Source organism: Acromyrmex echinatior, chromosome 3 (assembly GCF_024713525.1).
Source record: "Acromyrmex echinatior isolate Ae372 chromosome 3, ASM2471352v2, whole genome shotgun sequence".
NCBI classification, from domain to species: Eukaryota; Metazoa; Arthropoda; class Insecta; order Hymenoptera; family Formicidae; genus Acromyrmex; species Acromyrmex echinatior.
In genome coordinates, this window is record NC_141854.1 from 23,707,913 (window position 1) to 23,726,219 (window position 18,307).

The window sequence follows — 18,307 nt, forward strand, 5'->3', positions numbered from 1 at the left end:
AGGCTCGTGTACACGCAACGCAATATAATCAAGCCTTGATTTATTAAAAATCATTAAAATATTTTGTATTTACTGTTTGAAACGTTTATTTAAAGTACATATTTTTTATTTTATATTTTAAATAAGTTTTCGAAAACAATATCTTATTTAAAATAAGAAATTGCCTTCGAGAAAACTTATTTAAAATAAAAGACAAGTTATTTTTCTATTTTAAATAAAAGTTATTCTATATTTTCAATAAATTAATGTATTTTTGAATCCTATTTCTTATTTTATATTTTAAATAATTTCTTTTGATCTATTTCTTATTTAACATTTTAAATAAATTCTTGGAACCTATTTTATATTTTTTATTTTAAATAAGTCGTATTGATTATTTTACTGAGCCCTGTTCCTTAATACATAAACTAGTATTATATATATATGTATAATATTGTTAATTTTATTACATGTTATTATTATAAAAAATTAATTACAATAAATTTATTACCGAATAACTAATAATCGTGATGCGCGTATATTTTAAGACACGCACCCTAAATATATCCTGATAAATTGAAAAAATACATTAAATTTGAATAAATATTTGTTTGAATAATTCAAAATAAATATTTACTAAATTTAAACATATATTTATTTGCTACAAGAACCATTAATTTGATTCAATCATCATGTTTATTGAGTAATTTGTTTACTGTAAGTAAATGTTTACTTAATACTATTAAGAAAATATGTATTAAGATTTAGTAAATCTTTTTTGATTTATGTATGCAATTTTATGTTTCAAAGCTCTTATACAACTTATTGGGTGTTTTCTATTTGGTGACACAAGTGTCGTTCTGTCTTTATTGCTCTCCGAATGTCAAGAAAGATAGTACGATGTTTGTGTCGACTTGTGTGATTAAATGGAAAGCAGTCATTTTCTCTCATATGCATGAGATCATGTTATTAAATTTTAAATAATATTAAATTTTAATTAATTTAATATTGGACAAGCAAACACCAGAAATCCTTTCCCATACAATTTCTGTCCTTGATTTCTACGCTCATTCTGACATGTGACGCGAACGAGAATTTAAAATTATCGTGGAACGTTCGATGCTTGAATGTTTGAAGCTCGAAAGGTATTCAATATCCCGAAGGGAAAGTAAATCGGCATGTAGACTCTATATATCGAGATCGATGCCTTTCCATGGTCGCGTAACAACGTAATGTCGTCGACTTGAGCGCTAAACCTGCCAAACCGCTCTGTTATACTTCATTATATATTAATACTTAACCATTATATTATTATTGATTAAGTTATATCAACTTTTAAAAAATTTTGATCTTTACACAAATCTTTGTTACGTATAAAGTAGACTTTTCTTTTGTATAGAATAAAATATGACACAGGAAATGCATTTATTAAGACATAGCAGTTTAATTTATTTTGTGATACATATATCATATATACATATATCAATTATTTTCAAAGTATTTCGAAAATTTTTAATTTAATTTTTATATAAAGCAAAATATTCCATTTTGAAGTTTATCCTTCCTTTAGATTTAGAAAGATCAGTCTTGGTTGCATCTTGTTAATGATTATTATTAGATACATCTTAGTAATAGGACTTCCATTACTTAACTACGTAACTTTCGTATAAAGTTCCATCAGTTGCTATTAAATGAGCACTTTTGGCTTTTGTGAATTACAATATGACGATACCGCTTCCCGGTAGCTATAAAGTGCTTTACTATCGACGTTAACATCACGTCGCTCCCTTCCGTGTTCAGTTCGACAATTGTCCGAGGGATGTTAAAGGAGCGCATAATTATCGGTAAGAACGGTGAAAGGTTCGTCTTGATGGCAACGTGATTATCTACGGCTGGTCGTTACATCGGCCACGATTATCTTCCTTCTTGCGTGATGCGATCGCCCGCGTTACACTGACGAAATACTTTCGCATGATCCTTATTCTCAGTCTCGTTACGATTGAGAGCAGGAGAACGTAACGGGCGCCACAATTACACAAATAAGAATACGATTACACGTACCTATTCCGGTATTAAATTACGTCGCGCCAGAGGCGTTGAGCAAACATGATTGTGGCAAACGTTGCGTGTCATTTAGAAAATTTCGTTAGACGTTATAATCTGAAGAAGCTCACTTTAAATGATATGATATTATAATTTGTGTCAGAAAATTTAAGGGATTGAAACTCTGTTTATGATATCACGTGCCGCGTAAAATAAAAAATATTTCTCATATTAAAATTAGTCCATATTAAAAATATACTGTTATATGAAAGGAACAATGATGATAATCCAATCCCTTAAGTTAAATATAATACATTTTGTTATCTTTAACTTCCATTTGTAATTAAATTTAATGTATTTTCTTGAGTTAAATTGTCTGCACTGTTTTAGTCAAATTAACGACATATTGGAGTAGTGGCGATCTATAAAAATGATCAAAAATAATTCAAATTGGATTTAATTTTATATTAAACAACTCAATTTTACATTGAACAGTATATATTAAAAACATATATTAAAAATACAACATACGCTATTATTATCAAGATACACGGCATATAAACTTATGAAATCCGTCGAGAAATCTGACGTGAGTCATAAATTGTTTAAAGCAAACTAGGTCGATCGATGTACGTATTGTATAATATGTACGTACATACATCAAAATTGGAAAAAACATCCGGCAGAAATTATTCGATAAAGTTATCGTATAGACTATAGCAGATGCATTCTCGATGTTTATTTTCGAGAACAACTACGTCCAACAACTGCATCCCGCAATGGAATCCCGCTACCTCCGTTCCACGACATTACATAAAAGTTGTCATAAACCGCGAACGGTACGTGCGTTCCTACGCATCCGTACGTCTTCTCGTAAATCGCTTATACCGCAACTATGTGTTTTCCGAACGCGTTGTGGCAAAATCGTTTTGCGACCATGAAGAACTTATTAGCGCGCATTTCCGAGCGAGGAATCTGGCTTAGCCAGAACGAAAGTATCGATGAGTGATTTTGCAACGAGACGAAAAATGTAAGGAGTATGAGGTTCTTATTTAATTAGTTATATATGTATGTAGAGGAATTTTTCCATTCATTATGTCTCTAGTTAAGCAGTTACAATTAGTGTAAGTAATGATTCTCATTTGATTGCGTCATGAGACATGAGTGTGTTACGAAGATATTATATCATCAAATACATATAAGTAAGAAATTCACTTATGATAAAGTTTAGAATATAAATTAGCGTGTTAAGATTGCGAGAAGGTGAAAGGTTTCTAATTATAATTATCGTATATATTGATAATAATATTAATTATTCGTAGCATTTGTAATAATTAATACAATATACGCTGAAAAAAAAACTAAATTTTAATGTATTTGAATAGTATATAGTTCTAAGAAAATATTTATTGTACAATATTACATATATTTATTTGATATGAACATTAATTTAATTTAATCAAATTAATTTTTTTTAGTAGGCATTTCTTTACTGTAAAAAAATATTTATTCAGCACTAAAAAAACATTTAAAAAAGTATGTATTAAAATTTAATATTTTTCTTCAGTGTATGATAGGTTCATGTATATATTGGATTGAAATAAAAAGTTATATCTAATTTTTATTTATGTAAAGGAGAGGGAAAAGAGAATTAACTATGCAAATTATAAGGAAAATATTCATTAGCTAACAAAAATTAAAAGTTGTTTCTGATTCGGTAACTGCTTTGCATAACCGCATAAATTTACTTCCTACACTTGGCCAGGAAGTCTAATTTAGGCCTTAATGAGTATACGATATCTAAAGCTCAGAGTCCAATCAGACGATTTAAAAATAAAAATGTAGTCGTGTTTATCAGTAATACAACCGGTCTGTTAAATAAGCACAATTCAAACATTCGAGAAACTGTATGTTTGTCGAGTGTTGTGTCTTTTCTCAAGACGTCTGATTCCTATTAGAAAGTGCCCTCGCCGAAGAGGTTCGGCTCAAAAACTAGTTAACTCGGCGACAAGTTTCCATTTGAAGTGAAACGGTTTTGCGTAAACCGATACGCGCCTGACATGACGATCCTCCGCAGTCCCTTGTTTTTTCCATCGAACTTTGAGAACGGAGTGCGTTACACCGATCCTGGTTCGGAATGCGTTCGAAACTCGTGCAAGACAATCAACGACATCTTTGCACGAACCGGTGAAGTTGCGCGTGTTTCACGTGGAATCTAACAAGAGGGCGAACATGATTACCGATAGTTTGCAACGCGTACGGAACCAGTTCCAGGTTGAAACCGGTTTGGAACTAGTTTCCTTTGGTTTTTCGGCTCCTCACGAGAAACTGCGCGTATAACGAGACATCAACGAGAATAGCACTCCAACCAGATTACTTGGTGCGATCACAACGTCGTCGACGCTGATTCTCACCTGGACGATATCATGGCTAATAATAAGCAGTTGAAAGGTAAGAAAATCGCTTTGGTGCAGGTCTGTTCAATTCTCTCGAAAAAGGAGGACATTAAAAAGAGGACGATTTTTGTCCGCAAAGGAATAGCGTTTTTTATAAATTTCAACTTGCTGAATATGATAATATTAATAAAAAGGATAGATAGGGAACATCTTGAAAATTGAATATGAACGTGATATATTAAAACAAATCTCAATGTTATTCTTGCTTACTTTTCAAGATGTTTTCTCTCTCTCTCTCTCTCTCTCTCTCTCTCTCTCTCTCTCTCTCTCTCTCTCTCTCTCTGCCCAAATATCATAAATTTCTTAATAATTTTATCATATTTAGGAAGTCAAAATCTACAAAAAAACACTATTTCTGTTACTTACATTCTTTTGGGCAAAAATCAGGCCTTTTTTAATACCCTCCAAAAAAGGACAGATTTTTGTCCAAAAAGATATAAGTAAAAAAAATAGTGTTAAATATGACAAAATTATTAAAAAGTTCGTGGCACTTGGGGAACACCTGGGGAAAAGTAAGCAAAAATATTGAAATTTGTTTAAATGCATCATGTTTAATGGTCAATTTTCAAAGGTGTTTCCAATCCCAAACAATTTTTTATTAATATTATACGATATTTATTAACGGCATTGTCGATCAAAGATTTCTTAATCATATTAGCTAGGAGCTATTTTCGGCTCCTAAAACGGGAAAAATCGCATGTGGGCGCAAGGTGGGAGATTGAACCCGGATCTACAGATTGCGAGTCAATCGCATCGAGCGGCAAGCCAGTCGATATCTCGTAACTTGTGAATGGAACTGAAATATTCTATTGTGCGTTTGATATTTCAGTGTTAATATCTGACAAAAAATATATTCTGCAAATACAATAGGCGGTTGAAGATTTTATTCACGGACGATTACTTCTGACTTTGTACTCGCGACGTATTTCCAGTTCTACGCCTAAAGTGCCTCGTTTATATCATACAGAAATTTAATGCAATCCTCAACATTTAAATCTGTTATCATTTTATTGTTATACTGAAAATGACTTAAATTATTAGGTGTTGGAATTAATTCGTAGCGTTTTACAAGTGATGGGAAGTACTTTCATTAATGTATTTTTTAATGCTCATGTGAAATAAATAACATTCTTTCATTAAAAAACGCTACGAATTAATTCCAACACCTAATATAATCCAGAGTCGACTATTTTTTACTTATTTTGATTTAGTTTTTTCATATAGTTTCATGATATATTTGTAATTTTTTAAATTATTTATTTTTGCCATTATTAAATTGTTTGTTAATTTAATTTGATAACAAATAATTCGAATAACCTCTAATAAATAAATCAATAAATTAAATAAAGCCTTTTTTAAAACCGACATAGGTTATTTGTGTTTAAATATATACTTTATTTGAAAGATAAAAACATATAATTTAATTTTGACATACATTTCTTCATTGTTTAACTATCATCACGTCGACGACACTATTATTGTGAACATCATTTAGATATTAATTATTAACGTTTTTCATGTAAGCTATATTTTATTTTTTATTTAGTAAATTTAAAATTAAGATTTATCAATTATTATTTCAAATCAATCTATTGTATAATGCAATAAACCAGACAGTTTGATGCAGTAAAAAGCGTTGTTCGATCTACTCATTGTTCATGTAAGTGCATATTTTGTTTAACATTGAATTTAACCACAGATTCATAATTTGATTACTATTTATTTATTTAATTAATTGAAATTTGATGAACAATTGTTGACAAGATGTGGACGTGAAAAAATAATTGACCAGCTTAATTTCAGCGTATGACTATATAGCTTTTCTTAGAATTTTGTTTATGACGATTTCAACAGTTATGTTTTCTTATTTAAGAAAATTAATTATTAGTTTACACTGAAGAGAATCCAAAACAGGATCGAAACGTTTATATGTTTTTCTTTTTCAAATAAAGTATATATAATTTACATACTAATTTATTTTTTTGTCTATTTGTTGTGTGTTCGCATTATGGCTTTAAAAGATACTTTGTTTAATATTATTTATTTTTGATAGAGAACAAAATCGACAGTCACATGGAAATCAAAGTGGAACCGACCCTTCAGTGTTACGTCGAGGAGGAGCACGAGAACAGCTTTTCGAATTTGGAAAATGCCAGCACGATTCCGTCGAGTGTCGACGTGGGCGCGTTGAATTTGTGGACCAGCAAGGCCACCACCTGCCTGATCAGCCAGTACAAGAAGTATCGATCGTTGGTCGGACAATCGACGCAGATCAGGAGTCTACGAGAGATGTTCGAGATGATATCGCTGGAGATGCAGAATTACGGATTCTACTTTAGTCCGCAGAAATGTGAGAATAAATGGCGGGTTCTCGAGCGCAAGTATAAAAACCTCGTGTTCCGCGAACGGCTGAAAAAACCGGGCAGGATGCGACATTACGGACAGTGGGAACACAAACGCGCCTTGGACGAGATCTTCAATGAGAAGAGGCATGTATATCTAGAGGCGAACGAGTTGCAGCCGTCAAGCGGATCAACTAATCTCTTGATTCATCCAAAACCAGGTTGCGATCAAGGCAGCGACTCGCTTGACGATCGACAACGCGAAGATCCTTTAGCTCCCATGACCAATGAGAAAGACGGTGAAACATTGGAACGTAAAGAAATTTTGACGTCATTATTCGAAAAATTTATAGAGGAAATGGCAAAGAATTTTGCATTGGCTGAAAAGAATAAAGAGAGGCGGCACAAAGAGAAAATGGCTGTAAGACATAAGGAATTGGAACTCAAGAAGCAGCTTCTCAAGCTAAAAGAACAGAAGATGGAATTACAAAGATGCCAAATGATTGCTGCCGCACAGAATTTGCGTTTGAATATAAAATGATATGCGTCGCTTGATTGCAAATATATAATAATTTATATCTACATTGTTTTAAAAAAGGCAACAAATTTCATGTAATGTAACAGAAGCAAATTTCAAGCAAGTATATTAAAAACATTTAATATTAAAGTGAAAATGAAGTTACTTAAAATGAATAACTTAAATTTAATGTCCACTGCATTAAATTTCGCGTAAAACACTTAACTTTACACTAAATTGTATGGAAAGTACATTAAATTTCATGTACATGTAGACAAATGTCTAACTTTTCAGTTACAGATCGATATATATTAAATTAAATTTTATGATATTTTAATGTAATGTGTTTTATACATGTGTGTACATACATTTTATATATATATATATATATATATATATATATATTATTTTAATGTAATTAATATGATATAAAGCTTTTTTATATATCTGTATGTTATAATTAAATATTGATATTTTTTTCAATTCTACGATTATATAACCAGTAACACATTAAAATTGAAGTTATTATAGATTTCTCGTTTCATTGTTGATATAATGCGCTTTCTTTATCACAATATATAGTAGCTTCAAAGCGTTTATGCCTACATCTTCAGATGGCAATACACGCTGAAAGCCATATGTTTTGAGTGAATACTGTAATTCAAAATGTTCCGCTGGATGAAGCAAGAGAGTTTCACTTATACATTTACATTAAAGGGAAAAAGAAAAAAATTTGTTTCATGCAGTCATTCATGGAATATTGTTAAAAATTAATAATTCTGAATAGAACTCTTGATTGTCAAGTGGCCGATTGTTGGTAATAATAACAAAATATAAGTAAATTTAGAATTAGTTGCAATAATATTTTTGAAATTTTTTTAAATTTTTGGGTTACAAATCTGTGTGTGTTACTTGCTTTTTTTGTACTTAGAATTTAGAATCTTTATAGAGTTCTCTCTCTTTACAACGCTCGATAAATATTTATATATCTCCTTTTAAGGATGTTAAACGATACAAACAAAATCCATCATGATTTTTAGGGACAATATAACTGGATTTGCTGCTATGATATAATTTCCAAATAAAAAAAATTTTTTTTTCGTTCATCATTTAAACTTACTTGTTGCTTTTTGCTCCGTAATATTTCTTGGGAGGGCGTTAGAGTGCATGGAAGATCATTTAAATTACAAAAAAAGACGGTTTTCAATTCTATGTTCTCATCTCAGCGATGTAACAATTACGGATCGATTGTGTTTCTGAACGATTTTATTAATTATTATATAGTAATAAAAATATAGTTTTCCACTTTCATTCTACTTCTATTTTTTGACAATTTGCTACATTACCAGCTATTGGTATATAAGTATTAAGATAAATCAAGTTTATTTTATTAGTTAAAAAGAAAGCAAAGCATTAGTGTTAATTAACAAAAGTAAATTGGTATAATAACATTTTCCAAAATAGATTATAAATTTATTGTTTGTAAAATTGTTGCGATTTGTTTACGAGTTTCAATAATTACAATCCCAAATAGAATTTTCTATCAAATAAAGAGTTTTGTATGACAATGTTTATTTTTCACATCTATTTTTGGTTTTGGACTTGTCAACCCAAGAGTTTAAAAATTAACGTGAGAAACGTGAGGAATATAAGTATGAGCGCCTTCAAAAGTTGCAAATGTAGATACTTTGCCATGTCCGGTTGCGAGCATCACTATGGCTTATTTCTGTTATGCGTCCCGCATGAAGCTTTAACGACTCAATTTATTAAATGCGGGATCAAAGAATAGCGTGCCGGTATTGCGGGCGTTATGTATGCGTACATACATTTGTATCATGACTGCTTTGTCCAACAACGGTTGGCAATTTTGTCGTGCCGACGAAAATGGGAAAGAGCCCATATAGAATCATAAACTTATGAAATTATATTGTAAAAAATTCTGTATAAAAATATATATGAATAAAGGAAAATCATTTAATTATTAGGTGTTGGAATTAATTCGTAGCGTTTTTTAATGAAAGAATGTTATTTATTTCACATGAGCATTAAAAAATACATTAATGAAAGTACTTCCCATCACTTCCCATCTCTTGTAAAACGCTACGAATTAATTCCAACACCTAATATTTATTTATATTTCTGATATAAAATATTATAATTATTTTATTTTCCTCTTTTAAATTAACTTTGCTTTATTAAAAAAACGTGACATTAAATTGTTTTATTCCAATTTTCTGTTTCCATCAAATGTTCGAACGAAGAAAATTACTTTCTGCCGTAGATACTTATAAATTATTAGTTAATGATACAATATTGAAAATATTATTAGAGGAAACTATCAATTTAGATTTAATTTCATTACATAATTACATTACATCATGGTATATTACAGATTTCATTAATTTTTTTCTTTATCATGATTTTAAAACTAGTATAAACTAGTATATCTACAGAAATATTAATAAAAATTTCTAGTGCAATTATTTAGAAAAAAATCAATGAAATATAACTTCTTGCACGTGGCATTCGTGATGGCTGAATTTTTTTTATCGATTATTCGTTAAATCTCTGTTATTGGTTTGGAGTTCTGTGGAGCGTGCAAGTCTTTTGTCAAACTGAAAACAAAAAATTTGAACCGAGAACAGTTGCACTATACTGACATCGATATTCGACAAGAAAGTTTGTAGCAAAAATCGTAATGGATTATATAATTGGATCTTAATTACACAACAATAAAAGTGACATTTAATTTATAATTGATTTATATCGACTGCATTAAATAACCGTATATTTTATCGACAGTTTACTTAACTTCTATAATAGCGCTGTAGTGTTCATCCGTTCATTTTATTAATTATATAAACAATTACCTTTTTATGAATTTATAATTCTGATCTGTATACATTTTTCATAAAAATGCATAATAATTTTCTCATGTCTTCTTTATAACAATGTTTTATCTTACATAATACTTGTGAAAAATTATTTATGGCGTTCTATAATTGATTTTATTATTTATTATTTATTATTTAATTAATTGTAAAATTAAACTACAAGTAATACAAAAGTTATTTAAAAAAATGCTTATATAAAATAGTAAGTTAATTATTATCGACTACGAATATCGGTTTATCTTTTCGCATATATTAATTACATTATCTCTAAAAGAAGCATAATAACAGCTAACGAATAATCCACTAAAATTCCACTAAATTTATTTTTCCAATTAATAACAACATGGCCAGAATCAGAATTTATCATTTATAATTATTATATTAATTATTTTAGATTAATTATTTGAATAAAATTTTCAGTTGAAAATTTTATATAAATAATATATAAAGCACTTTATAGCATCAATAAATTTTACACATGCAACGGCATTTTGAAAAATAAAACTTTAATAATTTCATATATAAAACATTTAATTATAAGACCAATTTTTCATAAATAAAAAAACTTGCGTTTTTTTCCCGTTTAGCTATAAAATATTATGTGTAATTAAAAATTTACGAGGCAATCCGTTCTTTGTCGTCCGGAAAGGTAAAACGAAAACGCCGCACTCTTCTGGGAAGATCATCGAGCGCCGTTATCGCTGCGAAATAACGTGAATATAGCCATGAACCTTCAGATCTTCACGAGCATCGAAACTCGAAACATCGCGGTTGTTCGGGTTAAGTATCCCGATGTACACCACGCATACGTGACGTCCAACGACGACGACACGACGAAGACGACGACGACAAAGGGTACGCGCAATTTTATAAAGCGTCGCGAGTGCTTTTCGTGAAAAAATCGGTGGAACCGGTTACACCCGCTCACCTCACGCTCTCGCGCACCGCGTACACAGCCTACTTTACTGTTTACGCGAGAACACGCGCAGGTGCGTACGTACTTTACGCGCGCACCTTCCGTTGCTCCACCCGATAACGAACAACGGATCTTTGATAGCTAAGTGTCTGAAACTACTCGAAGGAAACGTATTTCAGATGCTATCTCTACTATTCGTATCAGATTCCAGAGCAGAATCCTGTTTATAACCTTATAATTTTGATATTACGCGCACGCATTTTTAGTATATATTTTACATTCACTTCTGATTATATTTCATGTTTTACGTGACGTATAAAACTACGTGATAAAGTTTTGTCTGAAATTTTGATACAAATTGTAAATTCTCCAAAGGATCTTAAGCTAATGACGTTTTAAAGAAGACAGATTTTAATTGACAATTTTAATATCTTTTGTTTGAAATGCGGAGAAGATGGTTTTAGAAATAAGTTTACTTCCCTAAATATTTAGTAAGTATAATACTAAATATATAATAATATAAACAATCGTCTAGTAATAATTGCTATTATATTTAGAAAAGTAAATTTATTTTAGTCGACATTTGATTGGAACTATTAATTTCATTCATTCAATATTTAATAGCTATTACCAGACTATTTTTTAGTGTGATACGTAAACAGTTTTTTTCTGCGGAATCTACTTCAGACGTACTAAATTAATAGAGAATGTTGTTATGAAAGTTAAATTTATCGGCTGATTTATGCCCATTTCTATCAATATAGTTTAATTTTAATCTCGGTTTAACAAACTCTATCTTTTTTTTTAATTTATAATAATAAAGATGAAGAATATGTTAAACCGAAATTGAAGTTAATTTATTGATAAAAACAAGCATCAAGAGTTGTGATAATAGTTGTAAAAATAGCATCAATCTGAGTCGAATTCGAGGAGAATATTTGACCGTGATCGTTCAATTCTTACTATTCCAACCACTTACAATTACACTCACGCAATTGTAGAATGGCGAAAATTAAAATATAAGAGAATCGACCATTCAGAGTTCTTTATATGGAAAGAAAAGAAATGAAGGATCATTCTCATCTTTGATTGGTTCATTTTCTCATTATGCAAAACTCTTATCCTTTATGATCATATATACACAAAAAAGCTTGAACAGTAGATCTTAAAGCCATAATGTAAGCAGTACAACAAATAACGATTTATATTATTACTTACTGTTTAATTAAACTATGTAAACTTTTCCATATACCATGGTGTTAAAGACGGAAGCAGAGTTTTGCATAATGAGAAAATGAATGGTCTTTCATTTCTTTTCTTTCCATGAAATAAAGAACTGAATGGTCGATTTTCTTATATTTTAAGAATTCTATTCTATAACTGCATGAGCATAATTGTAAATGATTGTAGTCGTAAGAATTGACCAATCACGATCAAATATTCTCCTCGAATTCGACTCTGATTGGTATCTATTTTTACAGCTACAATTACAATTACGCTTACATGTAACTGTGTGGAATGGGCTTAAAGCGTAGTTGTAAGATTTAACCATAGTCAAATATGAGGAAAATATTCGATATTACGATCGATTAATTCTTACAACTACGCTTACAATTGTAGAATGGGCTTAATGCATAATACATTATACAAAAGTGTGTGCTCCGGTGCAAGTTGCGGGGGGGGGGGCGGGGGGGCCGGGGGCGCCAGCGTGCACGCTACGAGCGTGAGGGCGACGAGCAACGGTGCGGAGGTGGTCGGCCCGCCGCGCCGTCCAGTCGAGCCGCGACAGTCGAGCTGTGTATACGTTGGTTTGAACTTGTGTCGCGCGTCTCGCGACAATCGCCGTGTTGGTTGACGGAAGAGAGAAAAAGAGAGAAAGAAAGAGAGAGAGAGAGGGGGAAGACGAAAGATTTGACCAGGGCCAGAGGCACACGCGCAGACTCCCACACGTGACTCCTTTTCTTGGCGCTGAGAAACGAGAACGCGAAGCGTTCACGAAAAGCAGGTGGCGACACGCGAGTGCCGGTTGAATCGCCGTCCACCCACACGTGTTTTTTCGGCTGCTTTTGTAAAATCGTCCGGCGAGAGCCAGTTCAGCCAGCGTATCCCAGGTATTTTGTCCAGTGCGCGTGAACGTTACGTATACGCGTCGGAGCACGCGACGCGGAACACGTGAGAACGTCGTTGGTCCGTTTGTGGCGGTTACTCCCAAAACATTCGTCGCGCGAGACGTTGTTTGTTTACGAGGCGCAGTGGCGCCGCGTCCTCTCTCTCTCTTTCTCTCCCCCACCCCCTTCTTCCCTCGCGCCCGCGCTTTCTCCACTCGGGCGGGAAGTTGCGTTCGAGACGAGGGTACGAAGCGTCGCGCGGCTGCGACGTCGCGCCGTTCACAGTGAGAATTTCACTCGGATAACTTCGGACCCCTAAAAAGTGTTTCATATTCTGACTCCATACTGTATTCTGACTCGATACTGTGATTCTGTTGAATCAGGTGTCTATTTGCCGAGAAAGAAGAAGACTCCGAGAACAGAATCTCAATTGTGGCACGAATTTCGCGTTTCGCGTAGTGCGTGAAGTGAGCCAAGAAAGGAGAAACATCGAGTCGAAAATCGAGTCGATATATTGTCGTTCGGCACGTCCTTCATCGATACGTTTCATCGATACGTGACGCGTTTCGAATCGCGCGAGAAACGCTTCTTTGACTCCCGCGGAGGTTCCTGCCATAATTCAAATTACAGTGACCATTAGTCATACGAGAAATTCGTATTAGGTCAGAAAGAAGACTCTCGCCTCTCGTCGACGTTGACGCGCTCGGTAGTGTTACTCCGCGAAATACGCGTGGTCCGCGTCGCAGCGCGTTGCGACTTACGTACTTGCGTTGCGGCCAGGGCCCCCGTCTAACAAGTAACAGTACTTCCTCGCGCTCAGTGGAATAAAGCCTCTTTCCGTGGAACGGGACCCACCGCGCTGAGCGCTCTCCGCCGTGCTGCGCCGGCTCCGCTCACCTCGCGCGCCGTGAACGTATCCGTCTCGCTCGCACCCGCGCGCGGACCCTCGTCGACCCGTGCTATCGTCCGCGAAGTAGTCTGGCCGGTCGGGCACGAGGGAGCCTCTCCTCTTGAAACCAGTCCTCGCGTATATACGCGCCGGTCGCTCCACACGTTACGGACCAGAAGAGGCTGCGGTTTTGCCTTACGGCGCAAAGTGCTCCGGCTCCAACGCGCCTTCCGCACCTGCTCCCCGCGATATACGACTATACGAGGATTTTCGGCAGCCGGCAGGAGGTAGGAGGAATGCTCGAAGACGAGAGACGAGATCGTCGAGGGGATTAAAAGAGAGATCTGCGAGTTGTGTCGAATAATCTCCCGGATCTCGATCGAGCGACATTGAAGTGGGATTGACGAATCGATCACACGAGGAGGAGGAGGAAGAAGGAAGGAAGAATCGCATCTTGCCCACCATATTTCGTTGCTTTTTGAAACGCCCGCGGAAAATCGAGGGAAGCCGATAGGTGTCCATTTCGTCGGTGCCAACTGCATCACTTTTCAAGGTGTTGGTGACTCTCTTTGTAATTCCTGAAACGCGCCGATCGACCACGAGTTCTATATTTCCTCGTGGAGGAAATATAGGCTTACCCTAGTTTTTCGCAAATTCATGGTACTGTAACCTTTGTCTTTGTAGATCGGAAATTTACTAAGAGAAGAAGACCACGAGGGGCACATTGATTGTGTCTCAAAAGATCGACTTTTAAAACAACAAATATTCGACAATCATTTATCCGAAGACTGTCATTAGCATCTTATTATCACAAGAAGCTGGCTTGTCTTCATTCGGAGGAAGAAGCCACAATTGAGAGAAGACGAAGATTAATTTACACCGATTATAAAACAGCAAATATTCGACAATCATTTATCCGAGGTCTCTCTCTCTCTCTCTCTCTCTCTCTCTCTCTCATCAATAATTTCTTATTATCGCAAAAAGCTGACTGTGTTGTTTTAATCTGAAAGCAGGAGCCAAATTAAAAAAAAAAAGATCAATTCACGCCGATCCTAGAACAAACATTCAAATTAATTATCCGAGGACTATCATTAGCAACTCATTATCGTCACAAGAAGATTGCATTATCTTCGTCTAAAGGCGAAATTGGCAGGAGAACAATTGAAAGAAGATCACGAGGAGCAAAACGATTTATGCGTAAAGTTCGGCGACGGGTGTGAATTTGAAAAATCGACGTCGGGATATTCGGTTGCACGGATTCGACGTGGATCGAGAACGAGGAGCGCTCGACGCTTTATCGTCGAAACGCATCGGAAAGCAGGTTAGCGATCCCATCTCGTTTGTGGGCGAGCGCGATGCTCGCGTCGGCGCGCGCCGTCGCGTGCGCGATTCCGTGGTCACCGTGCCGATTTCCGGCGGATAGAGCGAGCGAGGAAGTCGATACGGGGAGATCAGCGGCCGTTCCGGAAAGGAACCTGGACTCCTGAAAAGGATCTCCCTGGGAAGCAAGAAAAGAGAGAAGTAGGAACGGAATTACATGGTATTTAAGGTATATTTAAAAAAAAGTAATTTAATGATATCATTATAGGAAAGTAATACGAAATCGAGATAGAAAGTATTCCTCCAAGAATATTAATTGTGGAGGAACCACAATTGATACCACCACCACGGTTAGCTGATATATTCGGAGAGTCTACAGTTTCGGTGGATGCATTCATTCTTACGCGCGAATTTGGAAGGATTATATGCAGCAACGAAGAGAGCGAGAAGTGCGAATGGACCTCCGCAAAATCAGAGGTTAAATTCAGAGGGGGAAAGAGTAGAGGGAAAAGGTAGAGGAAGATATAGAGGACGGGTTGCGAGGCCTTTCGCCGCTCGCGACCTAAGTTTCTCGGTCGCCCGCGAGTCCCACTGAGCTAATTCGCGGCGCTCTTTTACACCTCGTGATGCTCCGGTGAAGGTGTCGATCGACGGTCAACTACTTCCGTTCAGAAGGAGAAGGTTCCTAAGCGTCCGAAAGAAAATTATAAAATCACCCCGACGACCCATCTTAGTCTCTTTCGTAAGGAAACGAAAGAGAGACTTAACAATTTAATTTGTATAATTTACTTAAATGCTAAATAATAGGAAACCTTGAAAAGTCGACAGTAACGCGAAGGTATGACCTCCCTGTGATGTTTTAATTTTGCGACCGTGATCGTTTTTCGCGAGATGTTAATGTGATCCAAGTGCGTGCGAGGATATTTCGCTGATTCTTCTACGTTTCGCCAGTGATCTTTTCGATACTTAATAACAACCGTACAGTTGTTCCACGTATCGACGAACTTCTCGTCAGTGTTTTGATCCCGCGGCTGATTATCGAGTGTGACGAATCGGAGGGAAGCAGCCGTGAGCGGAGCGAAGAGGAAGGAGGCAGACAAATCGCGCGGATAGGAGACGGACGGTGAAAGAAGATACCATTTGGAGCGGAAGACAGGACGCCCATCGAAGATGAAGACCACACAACGAGCTCTAAGGTGAGTCTTTCTCTCTTTCTGTCTCTCTCTCTCTCTCTCTCTCTTTCTCTGCTTGAAAGCCCTAAAGAATAGTCCGTTTATCCGCGATCGTTTATCGTATTCGCGCTGCATGCTTAACGATAACAGTACGTACCGCATACAGGCGTACCTGTTCGTAACGAAGGCCGTTGTTCTGCCGCCATAATGAGCCGCACGTGCCGTTGTAAAATACGGAGAACCGACACGCGGCTGGATTCCGGCCTCTCACGAGTGGTGAACGCATGCTGATCTTTCATTTAGCAAGCTGTTTTAGCAATACGTTTTTCTCATTGCTTGAGATCTCTCGAAAGTCTCTTTCAAACCGCGATTAAAGCCATCAGATTTCTAAACTGAAACACGAAGGTTTCAGGTCGAATTGCTCAGAGTTATTCTCTCTTGAAAAGCAAACGAGAAATATTTTTATAAACTGAAATTATCGTCCGTGTAATTTCGACTTGAGAAAGAAAGAAATTTAAATTTTTATACAGTATTACGTATATGTATATAAATATATAGAATTGAATAATATTTATTTTCTAGTTACGTTTGCTTCAGTTGAAGAATATTAAAATATGTATATTTTCTTGACGATGAACACGAATAATTTATCGTGAGGCACACGCCTCTCTCGTGTTACGCTCTATCTCAACTACAGAAATCGCTTTCGATTCTTATCATATTGACTTGAAGTCTAAATGGAGAAGACAGCGTTAATAATTAACAAATCCGAGATGATTTACCAATGTTGCATGCCTGCCAATCTTATGTGCATGCGATAAGGATAATAACGTATAGCGCGTCAAGAGGTCCATTTTGATAATTATTTATTTTCGTTAAAATAAACTAACTACGCATAGTAATTGGCCGCCAATCAAAATAATTACGTGCTGCTATAATGTTCGCGAAACGACTCGACGCCTATGGGGCTTATACATTACTTTTTTGACATTTACCATATGTAGGACTCGGGACGCTTCTCTCTCTCTCTCTCTCTCTCTCTCATTGCACAAGTTAATTTAAGCACGTTTAAAACGATCGGTCGATCGCTTCGCGACTACCTTCAACCACTTTTATATCCTGAACGTTTATTTCGCCGTATATCTCACCGTCGATCATTTTGCTTTTCTTCGGCGACGATACCATCATAGAGAGATATAAATGTCGATCGTTCATAAAGCAAACGCCAATGACGATAAAGCGTAGTTTAATACCTTAAATGTGCCAATGATAATAATCTTGTATCCTTGTGAGAATCATAATTTTATCGTGATAAATAAATAGGGGAAAAAGGTACAGTTGGAATAAAAATTTTTAAGTTGATGGAAAGAGAGAAATATATACATCATATAGGTATTTATATGATTAATGAGTTAATCATTGCACGGATTTTCATAAATGGAATATATATCTAGATAGATACATATCCAGGTATAGAGAGCAATGTCATTCATTTCTGAGTAATTATCTGACAAAATATTTTTATTTTGATAAACGTTTAATATCGACATTTAAAGAAATCCTCGATGCTATATAGCTACGAATCTTCTGAGAAATAACATTTCATTTCTGGAAAATTTAATATTGTTATTCGTGAAGAGATTTGTAAATCAATAAAGTCGAATATTTAAC

At 35.0% G+C, this 18,307-nt stretch overlaps 2 protein-coding genes across 4 annotated transcripts in view; both read left to right on the plus strand.

Moving 5' to 3' along the window:
• The first annotated feature begins 3,960 nt into the window (after positions 1–3,960).
• On the plus strand, positions 3,961–7,668 carry LOC105143365 (hypothetical protein). The gene is made up of 2 exons (XM_011051662.2): positions 3,961–4,473; positions 6,532–7,668. The coding sequence occupies exons 1-2, from the start codon at positions 4,449–4,451 to the stop codon at positions 7,359–7,361; spliced, it is 855 nt and encodes a 284-aa protein (XP_011049964.1). The 5' UTR covers positions 3,961–4,448; the 3' UTR covers positions 7,362–7,668.
• Positions 7,669–12,899: 5,231 nt separating this feature from the next.
• Positions 12,900–18,307, plus strand: part of LOC105143367 (hypothetical protein) — a 161,265-nt gene continuing 155,857 nt past the window's right edge. The window contains exons 1-2 of one of the 3 annotated variants that reach the window (XM_011051669.2): positions 12,900–15,665; positions 15,733–16,660. In XM_011051669.2, the coding sequence (XP_011049971.1) occupies positions 16,635–16,660 (26 nt within the window). In that variant the 5' untranslated portion in view covers positions 12,900–15,665; positions 15,733–16,634. Of the gene's footprint in view, positions 16,661–18,307 lie in introns of all 3 variants that reach the window. The other 2 variants (XM_087404593.1, XM_011051668.2) reach the window with 2 other exon arrangements.